Source organism: Oculina patagonica, chromosome 9, assembly GCF_052425735.1.
Source record: "Oculina patagonica isolate OP01 chromosome 9, crgOcupat, whole genome shotgun sequence".
Taxonomy (NCBI): domain Eukaryota; kingdom Metazoa; phylum Cnidaria; class Anthozoa; order Scleractinia; family Oculinidae; genus Oculina; species Oculina patagonica.
In genome coordinates, this window is record NC_135766.1 from 23,970,267 (window position 1) to 23,986,678 (window position 16,412).

The 16,412-nt window shown below is 38.4% G+C and overlaps 3 protein-coding genes across 7 annotated transcripts in view; 1 reads left to right on the forward strand and 2 right to left on the reverse strand.

Annotated features, from left to right (window-relative positions):
• Window positions 1–2: 2 nt before the first annotated feature.
• On the reverse strand, window positions 3–7,575 carry LOC144666893 (uronyl 2-sulfotransferase-like). Of its 3 annotated transcripts, none has more exons than XM_078528327.1 (3): window positions 7,554–7,575; window positions 3,622–4,266; window positions 3–2,262 (listed from the first exon to the last, which is right to left on the reverse strand). In XM_078528327.1, exons 1-3 carry the CDS (start codon window positions 7,558–7,560, stop codon window positions 1,580–1,582), a joined length of 1,335 nt encoding a protein of 444 aa, XP_078384453.1. In that variant the 5' UTR covers window positions 7,561–7,575; the 3' UTR covers window positions 3–1,579. The 3 variants fall into 3 exon arrangements, with proteins under 3 accessions (XP_078384453.1, XP_078384454.1, XP_078384455.1); XM_078528328.1 differs by lacking the exon at window positions 7,554–7,575 and adding an exon at window positions 5,792–6,001; XM_078528329.1 differs by lacking the exon at window positions 7,554–7,575 and adding an exon at window positions 4,923–5,226.
• On the forward strand, window positions 7,090–8,359 carry LOC144666912 (small ribosomal subunit protein bS1m-like). The gene is made up of 2 exons (XM_078528354.1): window positions 7,090–7,397; window positions 8,194–8,359. Exons 1-2 carry the CDS (start codon window positions 7,096–7,098, stop codon window positions 8,357–8,359), a joined length of 468 nt encoding a protein of 155 aa, XP_078384480.1. The 5' UTR covers window positions 7,090–7,095.
• A 2,002-nt stretch (window positions 8,360–10,361) lies between these two features.
• Window positions 10,362–16,412, reverse strand: part of LOC144666884 (glutaminase kidney isoform, mitochondrial-like) — a 43,843-nt gene continuing 37,792 nt past the window's right edge. For all 3 annotated transcript variants that reach the window (XM_078528312.1, XM_078528311.1, XM_078528313.1), the window contains 9 exons: window positions 15,004–15,054; window positions 14,295–14,384; window positions 14,019–14,105; window positions 13,431–13,562; window positions 12,771–12,866; window positions 12,538–12,599; window positions 12,132–12,208; window positions 11,355–11,418; window positions 10,362–10,866 (listed from right to left, as the gene is read on the reverse strand). In XM_078528312.1, coding sequence (XP_078384438.1) covers window positions 10,764–10,866; window positions 11,355–11,418; window positions 12,132–12,208; window positions 12,538–12,599; window positions 12,771–12,866; window positions 13,431–13,562; window positions 14,019–14,105; window positions 14,295–14,384; window positions 15,004–15,054 — 762 coding nt within the window. In that variant the 3' untranslated portion in view covers window positions 10,362–10,763. The remainder of the gene's footprint in view (window positions 10,867–11,354; window positions 11,419–12,131; window positions 12,209–12,537; window positions 12,600–12,770; window positions 12,867–13,430; window positions 13,563–14,018; window positions 14,106–14,294; window positions 14,385–15,003; window positions 15,055–16,412) is intronic.

Below are 16,412 nucleotides of genomic sequence, written 5' to 3' on the forward strand. Positions count from 1 at the left end.
TGGGTTTTCAACTTTTATTAAATAAATTGTTGAGCCAATAGTTGATATAATCATAATATAACCATTATATTCCATTTCTTTCTTGCGCGATCTGGGAAATATCAGATGATATCCCCATCTGATATATCTCAGTTTCCAAAATTTACGCTCTATGTTTTCTGCTTTCATCCCAACAAAATTGTTAAACTGACAATAAACAATTACTGAACGAGGTTGAATACTAAATATCATAAACGGTTGACTTAGTCTTGACTAGCAAAATACTCGTTCGGCCGACAGAGAAACTTTGACGTTTTAAAGCGTCAAACAGATGTCTTCCAAAATGTGTGGCCTAACATAAAAGTATTGAAGGACGCTTATTGTCCTATTGAGGGACAATAAGCTCCATAAAGATGAAATGTTCAACATGACTCGAGCATGGAACAAAAAAAAATTCTGAGTCCCCGACGGGAATCGAACCCATGGCCTCCCAGATACCGGTTGGGTGCTCTAACCAACTGAGCTACGAGAGACTCGTTGTGAGCTGGACCATTTTACTAGGTTGATAAGTGACACGCGTCCTGCATACTGCTAGGATCAGCAATGTCGAATTCATCAAGTTTGTAGTAAATAATGAATTCGACATTGCTGATCCTAGCAGTATGCAGGACGCGTGTCACTTATCAACCTAGTAAAATGGCCCAGCTCACAACTAGTCTCTCGTAGCTCAGTTGGTTAGAGCGCCCAACCGGTATCTGGGAGGCCATAGGTTCGATTCCCGGGGACACAGAATTTTTCTTTGTCCCATATGCTCGAGTCATGTTGAATACTTCATCTTCATTATTTATTACCGAGCTTAAAAAATTTACCATCTTTATTATTTACTAATAAGCTCCATTTGGCTTCGAAATATACACTCTGCAATTGTTCATGTTGCAGAGTTAAAAAATATTCTATTTCGTTAAAATGTTATGTACCTTATTTTTACTTATTTTCGCAGGAACGTAATTTCGCGAAACGGGACTTAAATTTCGCGATTTATCCAAAAAAAATCCGTTAAAAGGAAATATATTTCGCGAAAATTGTCAAAACACTGGTCTAGCATTAACAAACAGTTCGTTTGAAAATTGGCACAACTGATTTCAATTTTCCACATCAATAGTTTCCAATGACACTGAACAAAACCATATAACAAAACGAAACTAAAATCAGTTTTACACTGTAAAATCAGAGCTAGTTTGACGACTGTACCAAGAAAGTTATGTAGTCAACTGACAGTAACGTTGATTAATTATACCGATTAATTTTGCGATTTTTTGAAGTCCCCAAAATCTCGAAAATAAGGTCCAGCGAAAATAAGTAACAATAAGGTATTCTACTTCTGCTGGCCTTACACACGAACTTTCGTTAGGAGTCTGGCATCCGCAGTAGTAGCCATTGTTATTTAATTTCGGTCCATTCTTTTTTGGTGTTTTTCCACCTTTAAAACTATTAATTTGAGCTTTCTTACAATTTAAAATTGCTCTTTTTGAAAAAAAGAACTTAAGGTTAATTACTCCAACACAAAGTGTTCATAACTTAAACCTCTGCGTCAAGATTTTCACTTCATCAACCGTTGATCTACGGATAACCCACAAGCTTGGGCCTGTTTCCAAAATATTTGTTTCACAAACTCGTACAGTTCAACATCTGCCCAATTCGCTCGCTTTATCTTTTCAATCATTTCTTCGCTGACAGAAGTTGAGTTTTTCTTTTTTGTTTCGTTAAGTCTCAAGTCTTCAGGATCAATAGGAACAACAGGCAAAAAGTACGGAAGCCGCCGCTGTGTAATCTGTAAAGTGAGGTGAAAATACTCCAGCAATCCAACAACAGCGTAATGACTTAAAATATTTTCCTTCGCTCTTGCGAGTGCTTTCTGAGGATCGTTTCTGCAAAACTCCTCCGTCCCGCAGAAAAATCTTGTCATTACATTATGTTTACATCCCTGTCCTTGCTTCTCAAAGCATTCCTCGATCGTTTCATTAAACTCTCCACTTCGTATCATTTCATTCACTCGTTTTACTGGTCTGTTCTGTGTCCTCATGTAAGCGTAATGAGATATGTACCTAGCAACGGGCTCGCGAATTTGATTGACGTATGTGTGAGTTCGATGAATTTTCAAGTTGTTTCTGAAGTAAAAATGTGCATTAAAAAGTAACGGCTGTTTAGTATATTTGACTTTCCTTTCGATAATCATTGGGTAAGGCTCGGATATTCCTCGGTCATAGAAGTCTTCTGTAGTTTCTACAATAAAAACAGAGAAAAAAAATCCAAGTTAGGAAAGCGCAAGTAAACACGCCTCTCTCTCTGCACGCTTTGTTGTTCCCACGCTTTACGCTTCGCGCGTTTCCACGCGCCTTATTTTTCCCGCGCGCGCTCGCGAGATGTCTGAGTCTGCTTCTGACCGTGTTGATGCAGTGTAACTCTAGAGATGGTCTGAACACATAGCGGTGGTGACAGTACGTCCAACAGACCTGATCTAGCCTACGACCACGCTCGCCTTCGATTACACGCTAGGCCGCAAGAACGAGAACGACTTTCTTGTTGGGTCCCCGCCGACTCGTTCTCCTGCTCGCCAAGTCTAGCCTATTCCAGGCTTTCAGTCTCGGTAGTTGGGGGAAATCGAAAAACGCAGGCGAGCGAGGAAAAAACGAGGGGGAAGAAGGCTCGCCGAACGCCTGGAACAGGCTAATGTGATTCTAGTGTTGTGAAGCAAAAATTGTCTTTTAGAATTTAGTTATTTTGATACTTTGTCAGTTATTTGTTATTTTGTTGTTTCTGTGCAAGACATTTGATGTAAGGGCCTGATTGCCCACACCGATGTTGTAAGTTGTTTATCTTAGTTTATTAAGAGCCCTTATCGCTGAGCTGTAATCTTCGTCAGTGGACATGTTTGGGGTTAGTTCATCGAAGCTTTGGTTATTTTGTTATTCAAGTTTATAGTCCAAGGTTATTCAAGGTTTAGCTCACACTAGGAGTTTCTAAGTTTAGGTTGTGTTGGTTATCTTGTCTAGTGTTTATATTTGAAGGTTCCGTTCCCACGGTAGAAGAACTTGGAATTATCTACTGATCTTGATTTGGGACCTCCGTAAAAGTTCCTGTTTTGGTCTAGTTTTTGTTCGTCTTGATTTGTTTTTCGTGTAGGTCTGTTTATATTTGCTTTCTTAAGTATAGGTCTCGGAGATATCTCTGGTTTTCCAAGGTCGCCGAGTTTTGAACCCAAACATGTCTACATTTTAGCTATATTAGAAGGGCTGCTGGCTCACTAGTTTAGAGAGTTGTGCAGTTGTTGCAGAGAAGTACATTAAAAGTCACTCAAGTTTGCTGAAGAAGTTCTTAGAGTCCTGGTGCCTCTTGTTCGACAAGCGGTGTAGCTAGTCGCCCAGTGCATAAGTTCAACACTAGATTACGAGCAGTCCCTACTTTTTTTTACTTCTCTCCTCCCCCCGAGCGTTCATTTTTTTTTTCGCTTCAAGCTCGACGGACTCTTCGAAAAAATAGGGACTGCTCGTACTCTAATGTGATTCTCGAGGATAATCGTCTGCATATACAGTACTTCATGTATTCAACTATGAAGTATACGCAAATCTTCTCTATACTTACGCCTGGAGTATTCATAGTCCATCAAAGATCCTACAAACCGGAATATCGCCCCTGCTGATTCACTGCCTGTCTTGTACACTCTGTTGTATAGAACCACGTCAGGTGAGATGGGCTTACATGAAGCTATCTCCAGAAACTGCAGAAATCCGTTTTTGCTGGATATATTGATACTTTCTCTGGAATCATCGCTAGGGAATTCAAATTGATTTGCCTCATTCAGCTGGCTTTGGTTGTACTCATAAAGCTCCAAGGCATGCTTCATACTAGGTGCTATTCTTTCTTTCACATTGTCTAGGGATTTGTAGAATTTATCCTGCCATTTTTTCACGTCACTTCCGTTGACTTCTGTGAGTGCCAATAATTCGCCTTGACGTTGATCTTTTACCCCAACCGGGGAATTATAGAATTTACCTTGTCCGTGTCTGACGTCACTTTCACGACGAGGTACCAGCAATTCGCCTATAAGTTGATCATAGTCGAGGCCAGTTTTAATGAGAGTCTTCTTCTGAATAGAAACGTAGATCCATAGGCAACAGAACAGAACATTTACACCCACAATGAAAACGAAGATCCTTTTACGATAGTGCACAAAGCTTGATAAAACTCCCATAAGTTCGCGCAGTTTGACAGCAATATCATTGGAACCTGAAAAAGAAGAAGAAAACCTTTCAGCACAAGGAGTCAGAAATACTTTTTTAGCATAAATAAGAACAAAAGGAATTTAGTCGAAGCTTATTACCGGCTCTTCAGTTCTTCAGCTACCGAACACAAATGTGGAAAACATTTTTTTAACCTTTGTTTTGCGATTCGATTGTATTTTGATATGTATTGTTTTTTGCCTTTATTTCTATTATTTTAAGCGGCGTCATCAGTGACTCCTCTAGACAAAGGATAAGCTACTTGTCATACCTGACTATGCCAAATCTTTGAAAGTTGTTTTGGATTTTTTGTTCGTGCAAATATAGTAAACATGCACGAACATAATATTCTTATTGACATTTGTGAGTCTTATATTATGACAAAGGCAGCTCAGAGCAAAACTCCAGAGAGTTTTTGTTTTGCATAGGGTTGTCGTCTAAATTCCCCGAGGGTGCCCTTTCATTTTTCAATGCATAATATACGTGTAATGTTGTTTTGTAGGTCAACATTGTGGTATATTGGCTTTCATTTAAATAATAACCCACAAAATCGTATATACTTCGCGCCTAAAAAGTAAGACTGTTTCAAATTTCCTATGACGATGCTATAGCTATCCGCCAGTAAAATCTGTCTACAGGTTACAAAATCAGTAGACCACATACATGTATATAGCGTAATCTCGGCTAACAAATACAACAATGAGGTTTGAGTTTCTGGGGGTAACAAGATAAGGCCTGACAGCGTTCACGCGCTACTCGATCGATTTCAGCAAAGTGTTTCTGGGCTGTTTGGGTTACCCTGGCAGCCTGGCGCCCTGCAGCTTTACGTTTTGCCCTTATTACGGCTTCATTGGATGTTAAAGTAAGCAGTGAAAGCAATGAAAAGTTTCGCTTCAATGTCGCTTCTATACTCGCACAAGACGCACAATACACTTCATATTGAGTACCCAGAAAGAAGAGACATTTTGTTTTCTCGATCACAATAAAAAAACCCGCACAATTTCGCAGATTTCGCTTCAAAAATTAACAAATTCTTCTATTAATCATTATTATGCTAAACACCACTTTCGCATCTTCAAATCGAATATTAAAGGCCTATGAAACGTTTAAAGAACCACATCACATAAGGTCAATATATCAGAAGATGATCGAAGTATAATCCAAGCATGTTTACAATTTTTTAGCGACTGATATGAATAAGGTTTTCACAGGCCCAGATACCCTCTGGTTTCAGTTCCATTATTCACATGTAAATGAATGGATGTTGTCAATTTTTCCGTGCGCTGCGATACGATCACAGCTGAGATGTTGGGTAACAGTTATACATTTAGAAATCGAACAAATAAGTGTTTATAAGTGCTTCTCGTGCGAAACAAAAACCCGATCGAAAGAATTTGAAACTAACAGTACTATAACTAAACATTTTGGGCCAAATCTCTACACCTGATCAGTAAAATAAATTACTGCATCTTAGGAAGCGACAGACATATACAATATTATTAATTCATAGCGAATTCATTTTAAAAACATACCCACAAGATGACATTGGACATCTGTAGCTAGCAACACGTCTGTGTTAAATCCAAGGCACTCTATTGATGAAAATTAATTCTCTAACGCCTTTTTATCGTGGCGGCCATGTTGCTTCTCAGTTCTCACAAATAACAGGAAAGTTTGCATAAGAAAAGAACATTTCTAATTTTCCACACATGAGTGGTGTTGTGTGACACAATAAAGCCTTTCAGTTGAAAGTATCCTGAATATCGAATGTGATTAGAGCGCGAGCTGATATAATGAAAGTTACTAATGAATGGCGTCCAATGACAAAGTGCTAGCAGAGTCCAATATAAACAAAAATTCGCTTGCCCTTCTCTCGATTGGGTTTCTTTTTTTAAAAATTTTTTCTTTTTTATCCGGTTTTTCCCCTTTTTTTTCTGCGCGGAACAAAAACCGGAAGTCCGTTTGTGTTCGCAGGCAAAAAAACACTTTCAAAAAACTTTTTTCAAGCAATATTTTTCTGAATTTTTATTGGAGATATCGAGATGACTGTAATTAAATTTCTCGACTTTCATCCTCTTAAATATAATTTTGTACAACAACAACAAAACGGCTTTATATCGTATCCCCATATTTATACAGGCCATATATGCCGTTACCATTACCACTTCTACAGAAAAGGCACCACTTTCGTAAAAAGGTACCCCTTTCATATACCTGTACCTACACATGGACATTTTTATCTAGCGCTGGGTAAAAAAAATTAAGACGATATGCGCAGCCATAAGTTGCGTATGTTACGAAATATTAAATTTAAAGGAGCTTAAAGGCATTTTTAAACATCTTAAAATGACAGAATTTCTTTCATCCTAGTTCGTAGGGGTACCTAAACTTGTGAAATCCCTACCCTTTTATATACCTCGTTTGGGGGGGGGGGGGAAGCCTGAAAAAGGTACCTCGTTTCGGGCGAGCCTCCCCGTATACGGCCATTATAGCAGTCGATACCCCCCCTTCCCCCCGCCCGGGCCATCCCAAACTTAATTCGAAACTCAAACTATATTTAAACTAAACTAGACTGGGTGAAACGAAACAAACATTTAATTAAATTAAATTAAATTAAATAGGGGTCTCCGAGGCCGAGGTCGAGGATGACTTTATTTGGTTTGTCAAGAGGTTGTCAAATGTGATATACATACGACTATACAGCTGGCACCTGGGCTGTTTTTGTTTGACAGCCAGCATTTTAATAGTACCCTGGGTTCCTTTGTACGTCATGTAAGACTACGTTCAATGTCTTCCCGGAGATGTACTTTGCTGCCGCGCCTTTTTCAAATCCAACATGGCGGTTTATCGAGGCTTCTTGAGGAGATCACAAGTTTTTTCATATTTGTACCACAACAGACCCATACTGCCCACGTCTTCAGCAACGAGAACGTGTTTTAATGCTCCAGGAAGCTCAGAGGAGGAAAGTTTCGAGGAAATGTTTCGGAATTCTCATTTTGCGAAGTTGGGGAGACCACAAGGAAAAACGCTTGTTGGAAAAATTGCCCACATAGTGCAACACGAGTTCAATACAGATTTGTATGTGGACTTTGGATGGAAATTCCACGCGGTTTGTACACGAAAGAGGGACCAAGTAAGGTATGAGCGTACTAACAAGCTTAGGGTCCTAAGTGCATTTCCACTTCAGTAAAAACCCGCGAGAAAAAACCTAATTTTTAAGAACTTTTTAGCTTGACAGCTTAAAATTTGATTTAGTCACATACATAAGCTTAATAGTTAAAACGGCACACTTACACAACATGGCTGAACTGCAGAATACACCGCAACTGAAGATGTTCCGCGCGGCCACCGAGAGAACACCTCCGTGAAAAAACACATTTCAAAGTGCCAAAACAAAGTCCACGTGCACAAAGGCATCGAAATCAAGACCATTGTACTAGAAAACGACCCCGCAAATCTACGATTGTTCGAAGCGTTTTACATACGAAACTACAAACCTGCCCTCAACTCCCGGGAGGAATGCAGCTAATTCGCGAACCTTTTATTTTAATAAATATTTTTAACATATCTAGAGACTCTTTGTACTTTGACACTTGCTCATTAGGTCATATCATTCACTTTTATTCATATTTGTATCTTATTATTTAGCTCATGCATTAACCACCTACATTCTTTCGCTTTTCACACGTTTTTACTTAACATCAGTATATAAGCCTCACGCGGAATATTTTTTCTTATCCCTCATGATGCCGTAGATTGGCGAAAGCTTGGATTTCAAATGATTTTAGTATCATTTTACAGTAGTGTAAGGCCTCAATTGAACTTTTATTATTTGTATAAGTTTACAGAATTTACATTTTTTACATTAACAATGCAATGCGACACAAAATCAAAAAAACATTGATCACTTGGAAACTTTTTTGTTTGCTTACAGAGATTACAAAGTGAATGATCTGGTGAGAATAAAGCTGACCTCACTTGAAGCTGCTGGACATTTTCTGGGACAAGATAGACATATAACATTATGTGAAGCAGATGCAACACTAGAAGGAATGTTAACACCTAAAAAATACACTGTGACAGATAAGGAATTCAGCTGATCATAAGTCCTCTTCATATATTTTGTTTCTTGCTCTTTGAGAAAGTTGGGACTGATCAAAGTGTAGATCATGACACAGCAAAAAAGTCAAATGGTGCAGATGGGATAGTTGCTGGCTGTCAACCAACATGGCTACTTATAAAAAAAAATACTGTGCTTTCTAAAAAAAATAAATTCTTTCAAAGATTATCGATTCTCCTTTGGGAAAGTCAATGTAATTATTATAATCTGGCATCACAGGTCTGCATTGTGTGCAAAGGAATGCAGCTGAACTGTCCTCTGCCAACCTCGTGTGCCTATGATACTTACACGTGCAGTAGTGCAGCAGCTCTTGTAAGGGCCTGTTTATATGGAGGAGAGTTGTCCCTGGAGGAGGGTTACCCCCATACCGAGCCACCCCGGGCGAGAGAGCTTTTCATACGTTTCTTTATAATAGCAAGTTGGCTCGGGGGGGGGTGACCCTGGGTGGAGGGTCACCGTGAGATAGGGTGACCCGGATGAGCCAACTCCATATCAACAGTTTGGTTATTTTAGCCTCGCCTACCAGGGACAAGTTGACACATACGGAGCATGCGCAAATGCCCACAACACGAAGTCGTGAATTGTCCAAGTGCCGATGTTCCAGCGCCGAAGAAAAGGCCGCGAAGATTCAAAATACCTCCAGGGAGGGGCGCAGCGCGGGACCTTCCAATAAACGCCGGAAGAAGGGGGGAGAGGGACCCCAGCAGGGACAACCTACTCCATATAAACAGGCCCTAAGCTTGTAACTCGACTGGTCCTCTAGTGTAGCAGTTGCTATTGTTTTGAGGGCTAGAGGTATTGTTCCTTTTGTTTGTTTTATTGTTCTCTGGAAGGGTAATAATGAGCCGTTCATGTGAGACTTTGCAAGAGCTGCCACTCAACCCCTCTGCTTGCCTTACACACCTGTGATACTAGATTTTTATTTTTCAATACAATGTACACATAATTAACAATTATCCTGCGAAATCGCGCGGAATATCGCCTGATACTTAGCCGACGAGGCCGTAGGCCGAGTGGGCTAAAATCAGACAATATTCCGCAAGATTGAGCAGGATAATTGTTTTATTATTCAACAAATTGTCAACGAAACACATTTTGCAGAAAGCAAAACTGTAATTTTGCACCGCTTTACAAGATTTTGAACGAATCTTCTCAACCTACGTATATCGCAGGATATCTGTTATGTACGGATGACAGATAACGTTAACATTTTGACCATATATGGGCAGCGCGCGCATTTGTTGAATAATAATAACCAATATTATACAACACTAAAAATGATGCATGTTTTATTTTACAAAATGAATGTGTGTTTCACTTTGCAATATTCTAAAGTTCTATTCTATTATAAAATTGATTGCTTTGAAAAATAATTATTACCCATTACTGATGTCTGGTGTTTTTTTTGCTGCTGATCAAAACTAAAAGAAGACTAATTAACAAATCGGTATTAGCAAGAAACAGTTATCTGACTATATTAAAATATTTCAAGAAAATTTATATTATTAGTCATTTCAATCCACTGAAAATGTTTTTGCTCTTTTCCACACGACACAAAGTCACTCTTACATTCTTTTTTATTTTTTTTTTACGATAATACCAATTGGATTATACATGTGCTCCAATTGGCTGAATAGCTATGTCTTAACAGTAACAAAACATGACTTTCACTTTTCATTGTATACAGCATACTGTACAAAGAAGCCAAAGCAGTGTCAGCATTAATGTCCTGAAACACTCATTATTTTTTAATTTTGAGAACACTTGAAAAATGGAGAAAATACTTCCTTACAGACTGTGTTTTTTAAATTTTTCTCCTTGTGTTTTAGGGCAGCATAATACATGGCTTAGGCTTTTCTATTAGAGTGATTTCAGTTACCCGTGAATAGTTATTACACTTAGATACTATTGAGACTATTCCATTGTTTTTTTGTTTAGTGACTATACAACAAACTGGTAAATATGTTTCACGGGTTTTGAAATCACTCTAATATTATTTTGTTCAATAAATAATTCCAGTAATAAATAATATTGCCTTCATGGGTAACAACATAAGGTTGTAGCCTGACTTACAGGGAAAGACATCTCCTGGTCAGTACAGGACTATTTACACTTGCCGTAAAACTAACAATTCACATTTACCGCATAGAATCTTCACATATCAAAGTGTTTCTACCTAACTCTTCATGGTTATTTCTTTAATAATATTTCCCTCAGTGGTGCTCACTTGCACAGCCACTGATTAATTCAAATTGCAGTTCAAATCTATAATCCATAATCCTGGGTCCTAGAAGGTTTTTCTTTTGTGTAGTGGAGTATGGAGACTTGATTGAGACCAAAGCCAAAATCACCCAAGAAAAGCCTCTGTCAGGGGACACATTTAATCAAGAGTTCAGCTTTCCTTGTAAATGAAGATGGTGTTTTATCAACTCCACACAGTCTTGGTGATTAAATCGCACTGCTTCATTAAGTGGCGAGAATCCCCACCTGTATCAAAAAAATAAAAATAGCATGGCATCAACACTTTAACCTCTGTTGAGATAGTTAATTGTCCTCTTGCTCCTGGTACTTTGAGAAGCTTGCAATACATGAAAGTTTTATGTCGTTAAAAGGACTGTGTCATGGAGTTTAGCCAAATTTAGGCATGGGAAAAAACCATCAATTTTGGTGAAATATACAGTTGAATAACACAGCAAATACAAAAGAAGGTACAGATCGCCAAAAGTGATGAAGATTGAAACAGATTGTGATATGGGTTTTTGAAATACTGTTAGACTCAACAGTTTTCAAAGTAAATCTAATTTGCTTGTAACTTGAATTAAATTATTACACGTGGGAGACACATTTTGGTTACATTGAAGCTATGGTTTTGTCATTTAGATCATAGGATAGGCAAAACCTAAAAAATCAACAAATTCCCTTCTGTTGGGGAAGTAGGACAGTCAAATTATGAGAAAATTCCAGTTTTGTATCACCTGTCTTTTGGATCAGCTGGAACGCCACAGTGTTCAAGAAGGAATTTGACAACTTCATGACAGCCTAGTGATGCAAAAAGATTGGGAACAGTTATTAATAAGTACATGTGGAGGGAGAACCAATTAGACAGTGGAGGGGGACATGGGGCAGAGATCAGTGGGTGGGAGGCGTACGGGAAGGGGAGAAGAGAAGGTAAAAAAGCAAGATTCCCAAAGTGTGGGGAGCTGGAAGAAATTGAGAAAAAATTGTCACAACATTTTGTAAATTTTTTGCAATAGAAATAGCATAAGGAAGCGGGAACCACTAAGGAAAGGGTGGAAACCAGGAATAAAAGGAACAGAACTTTAGTAGGAAATAGAGATCCCATGTTCCCCACCCCACTCCACCCTTCACAGGCAGATTGTACAAGGTAGCAAGGTTTTTTCTAGAGCATGACTTTGCAGGCACTTTTGATCCAAGGAATTTATTTAAAAGGCATTGTTTTCTAAGGCCAATTTAGATTTGAGGGGGGGGGGGGGGCGGGGGGGGTGAAAGATGTAATAGAGATGATCAAGATAACTTGGCAGCCAGTACCTTTATGGTATAAAGCCAGAAAAAAAAATTACCGTACTTCAAAGGAAATTCTTGTTAAGAAATCAACACCCACTGTTATTTTGAATCCCACGACTACTGGCTCACACAACGTTTTTTTTTGTAGGAGTTTAAGATAGCAGGGTCCTATTGATTTTAGTGTGATTTGTCAATACGTCAGCTAATGATTTAAAAATAATTTATACCTTGTGCTGCTGATATGTGTAACGCTGTCCGCCCATCGTAATCCGTTAGAGTCATATCAGTACCAGACAGATAATATCTAAAACCATGAGAAGTATATAAAATTTGTCACTGACTCCATGAATGATAATATTTTTTTTAAGATTAATGACAGAATTTGCATATACATAACTAATTATCATGTATTTAAATAAAGGTTTTTTGGTAATTTTATTTTAACTAATACAGTCAACTCTCGCCTTGCCAACACTCGCTGTTACAAACAAAATCCAGTCCCCGGTAAGGTTTTGTGGAATCCCCGTTTAGTCTGTTAGGGTGTGTGAGTGACATTTTTTTAATTGATTAAGACACCCCCCCCTCCTAAGGCACCATCTGGAATGGAATTAGGTTAATAACAATAAATTTTACCTTCTTAAGGCTGTAACATCTCCATAGCTTGCAGCATATAGTAGATAAACAACTTTTTCTCCCTGATAAAAAAAATTAATGATATAAATTAATGATGTGATATATGTCAGTAGACTGTTTTAAAAACTGAAATTATTCATATTTTGACTTTTGATATTCATTCCAAAAAATGCTGTCCTGGAGGGTTACCCTGGTAACCGAGTGTATTAAGTTTTGCATACAACATTACATACCTGAACCTCAGCTTTTCTCCTGCGAGGGTCCAATTTCCTTCCAGATGAAGCACCCTTCAAATCATAGTTGTGAAAATCAAAGTAGTTGACAAGTTCCTGTTAAAGGGAAATTGTTGTCAACTTTAGAATTCTTTCAGGAAGCTCAAAAACAAACCCATTTGATCATTACCATCATTGTCATCAGCGTTCCTGTGGTGTCACGTAATGTATAATGTTCTTAAGTACCTTACCTTAAGTTCCAAAAGTAACAACTCTCAGTTACTTTCCGAGTCAGCAGCCTTTTCCTTTTGCTACTATCTGGGTGCATATGATAGGGGAGGGGGGAATCAGAACTTTCAGGAGGGTGTTACTTTAAGAATTCATATTTCATAAAAAAACTTTTAAGACAGACATCCTGGTTTAAGTCCCATTACTGTTTTTCCTGATGGTGTCTGTTTTATAGAGAGTTGACTGTAGTACCATGTTGAGGAATAAAGCCTGTATTTATTGTTTTTATTGTTTCTGATAACAAGCCAAGTTGCATTTCGGAGGTTTGCTACTTTTGGCATGACTGCTAACAACCATAAAATTTTGTCGACCACTACTTTTTTTTGGGGGGGGGGGGGACCTTACTTTGAGTCTGTAGCTAATAAGAGTATATCCCACTGACTGTGCAAATACCTTACAAAACTGCATTCCTCTAACACTGTTGCCAAGGTTATCCAGTGGTGGTGACCATACCATCATACCACACACTTTTGGCACAACTATCATGATTGCACCACTAACACCTGATTTGGCTGGCAATCCCACCTAGAATTAAGGGACCTGTCTTTAATATGTGATCTGCAAACAGTGATTACTAAAATCTTACAGCAGGTACTGGTACCTAAAACTAGTGACTAGGATCGAATAAAACAATGCAGCTTGAACAAACAATTTAAATTGAACAAACAATATCGTTCTTAACAATATTACGCTTTTACTTTTTTCTTGTGGATAATTTGGGAGCAGAGGGGGAGAAACTCTTCAGAGGTGGGAGAGAAGAGGACAGGAAGTGGGATTACCAAGATGTTGGCAACTGGGAGAAAAAGGAAACATTTTGCAACTTTGCATGATTTTCAAAAATAAAGAAAGCACTTATAGGCAGGAACAGAAAGTGGGAAGTTCACAACCACCACCCCATCCTCTTTCTACAAAGCAGTGAAAATATACAACAATAATTATTATAGTCTAAGAGATTTGAAACAGTTAATGTGCCATTCTTACGTGAAAAGCAAACTGTCCAGAGTAATCGTACATTCCACACGAGTGCATCAGGGACAATGTGTGCTGAACAGTCCGTGAACTAAAAACCTAAAAGAAAAAAGCCAGATGAAGTTAATCTGATTCTGATTCAAAAGGATGAATGTTTGAAAGTCATTTCAGTTGTCAGAATCTTGGTGAAGTTAACATCATCACTAGTTCTAATTGTGTGCACAGTGGGACGTGTAAGGTCTCTTTAGTAGTGAGGTTACAATTACTCACTAGTTTCTGAGAATTTACCTTTTGACCAGTCAATGGGCAAATACCTCCATTTTCCAAAGTTGCAGCCATTACACTTCCAGAATCACAGTTGGTTTCTGTTGAGCAAGTCTGAAAAGGAAGGTTGATAAAAATTACCGGTATTTGGAAAACCGTAAACTGGAAAATGTAGTAGTACCATACTTTACATACATTGATCATTCATGATAACAGTAAATCCTTAAACTGGAGTAGATGGGGATTAAAAGCTGCACATCAGGATTTTTAGCAGCATGAAAAAGACCAAGGGTGCAAAAAATTGTATGACAATGAAGGAAGGGCTGTTTGCTTGGGCCTCTGACTTTTCTTGCATAATATTAGAAAAAGTGTTACTTGGGTATGACAGGATTCATACACTTTTTCAGGCCAAAAATTCAAGGACTTTTCTTGGAAATTTCAAGGACTTTTTTTCACAGAATTTACCCCAAATCAACGATTTTCAGTCTGTTGTGCCGTTGATGTGCTTGGTGAAGAACTAAAAAAATCGCTTATTTTGGCGGTCTTCTCATTGCCTTGAAGCCTTTTGACATTCAATAAAAAAATCAAGGACTTTGAAGGACCGAAAACCAATTTCAAGGACTTTCAAGGCTTTTGAATTTTTATTTTGAGATTCAAGGACTTTCAAGGACTTTCAAGGCGCGTGCAAACCCTGGTATGAGGACGACAGATTAAAAATGCATGATCCACTTACATGAAAATATAGCTCAAAAGTATCCATGAGGTTTGTATTTGGTGGAAATGCCTGATGAGAATAAAAGATTATTATAATTACACCATTGAAGTTATTTGACTGTTTACCTAGCAGCTGTGACCTAAGTGTATTAATATTGTAATTTTTTTTGTAAGACTAGTTTAGCTGTGGTCACCACTTTTTAATATCAAAAGACCAACTTGTAGGCAGACTGTAACTTAATATTTTCTCTGACTTCACTATAGACTTGCCACAGATCGACCTCACGAGTTTTCACAGTAAACAAGCGAGCGAAGCAAGCCTTTTAGGCCGTGAAGCGGTTGTGCGAGTGACGAAGTTGCGAGATCGAGTGAACAAGACGAAGGACTTTATTGAAAGTCTAACTTCACTAATGTAACGTCATAGCATGCAGGCCTTTGTTGAATGCTTTTAGAGTGGAAGCCACTAGCTAGATATAGCTAAGGAAAGCAAAGCTAAAGAAAGCTCAGTATATTTAGGTAACTTTTCCTTTAATTTTGTTTTTGGCTAAATGACTGTTATGTAAAAAGTTTAAGTGCAAGAAAATTTGTGCTCTGAAAAGTAATTCCTCTATACCGTAAAATTCCGGTTATTAGCCTCCCCACTTATAAGCCCCCCCGGTTATAGGCCCATCATCCTGGAAACAAAAAAATACATCCGATTATAAGCCCCCCCAGATATAAGCCCCCCTCTACCGGACGACAGTACTAAATAGGGCTAAATGTTGCTTTATTATGCGTTTTTAACTAAAAAACGTATTTCCATCAACACTCCCGTGGCTCGTTTCGAAACGTTTTTTTCATTCCGCTTACAAGCCCTCCCGGATATAAGCCCCTCTGCTTATAAGCCCACCGAAAACCCCTTACGAAGTTGTATAAGCCCAGGGCTTATAACCGGAATTCTACGGTATTTTAGTTCTGTATTAATTTTTAGCAGAAACCCATAAGGGTTGAAACGTGTTACGCGCGCGCACAGCGTTTGAATATTCATTTTGCTAAGTACCATATTTGGAAACACGAAGAATTTGTACGCGTGACACACGCAACATAATTTTTGGTTCATGTTTGCGGTAAGTTGCTTGAATTTCGACCTAAACGCCGCAAATTTCTTACAGAAACTAAAGAAATACATTAAGTGTATCGAAGCGAAGTTCTCCAGACTACTTCAAGAAGATGAAACAGGGGAACTTAACCAAATTTAACTTTATTCAACCAAGCTTGTCCAAAAACAAGATTACGCCATCAAGCGCGAGCTAGCGCGCGTTGTGAATTTAATCCAAATATAGTAATTTTGATTAGTTAAGAGGAGATTTGTAGAAGAATCCGACAACGTCCGGTAATGCTATGAAAAATTGTTCGCTTATCCTTTGCATGAAGGTAGCCCTTATTAAA

Coding starts and splice junctions, on each gene's coding strand:
- LOC144666893 (XM_078528327.1), bottom strand. Junction 2,263..3,621: donor GGACTATGAATACTCCAGGC/GTAAGTATAGAG, acceptor TTTTTATTGTAG/AAACTACAGAAGACTTCTAT.
- LOC144666912 (XM_078528354.1), top strand. CDS start 7,096: ATGGCGGTTTATCGAGGCTTCTTGAGGAGATCACAAGTTTTTTCATAT. Junction 7,398..8,193: donor CGAAAGAGGGACCAAGTAAG/GTATGAGCGTAC, acceptor GTTTGCTTACAG/AGATTACAAAGTGAATGATC.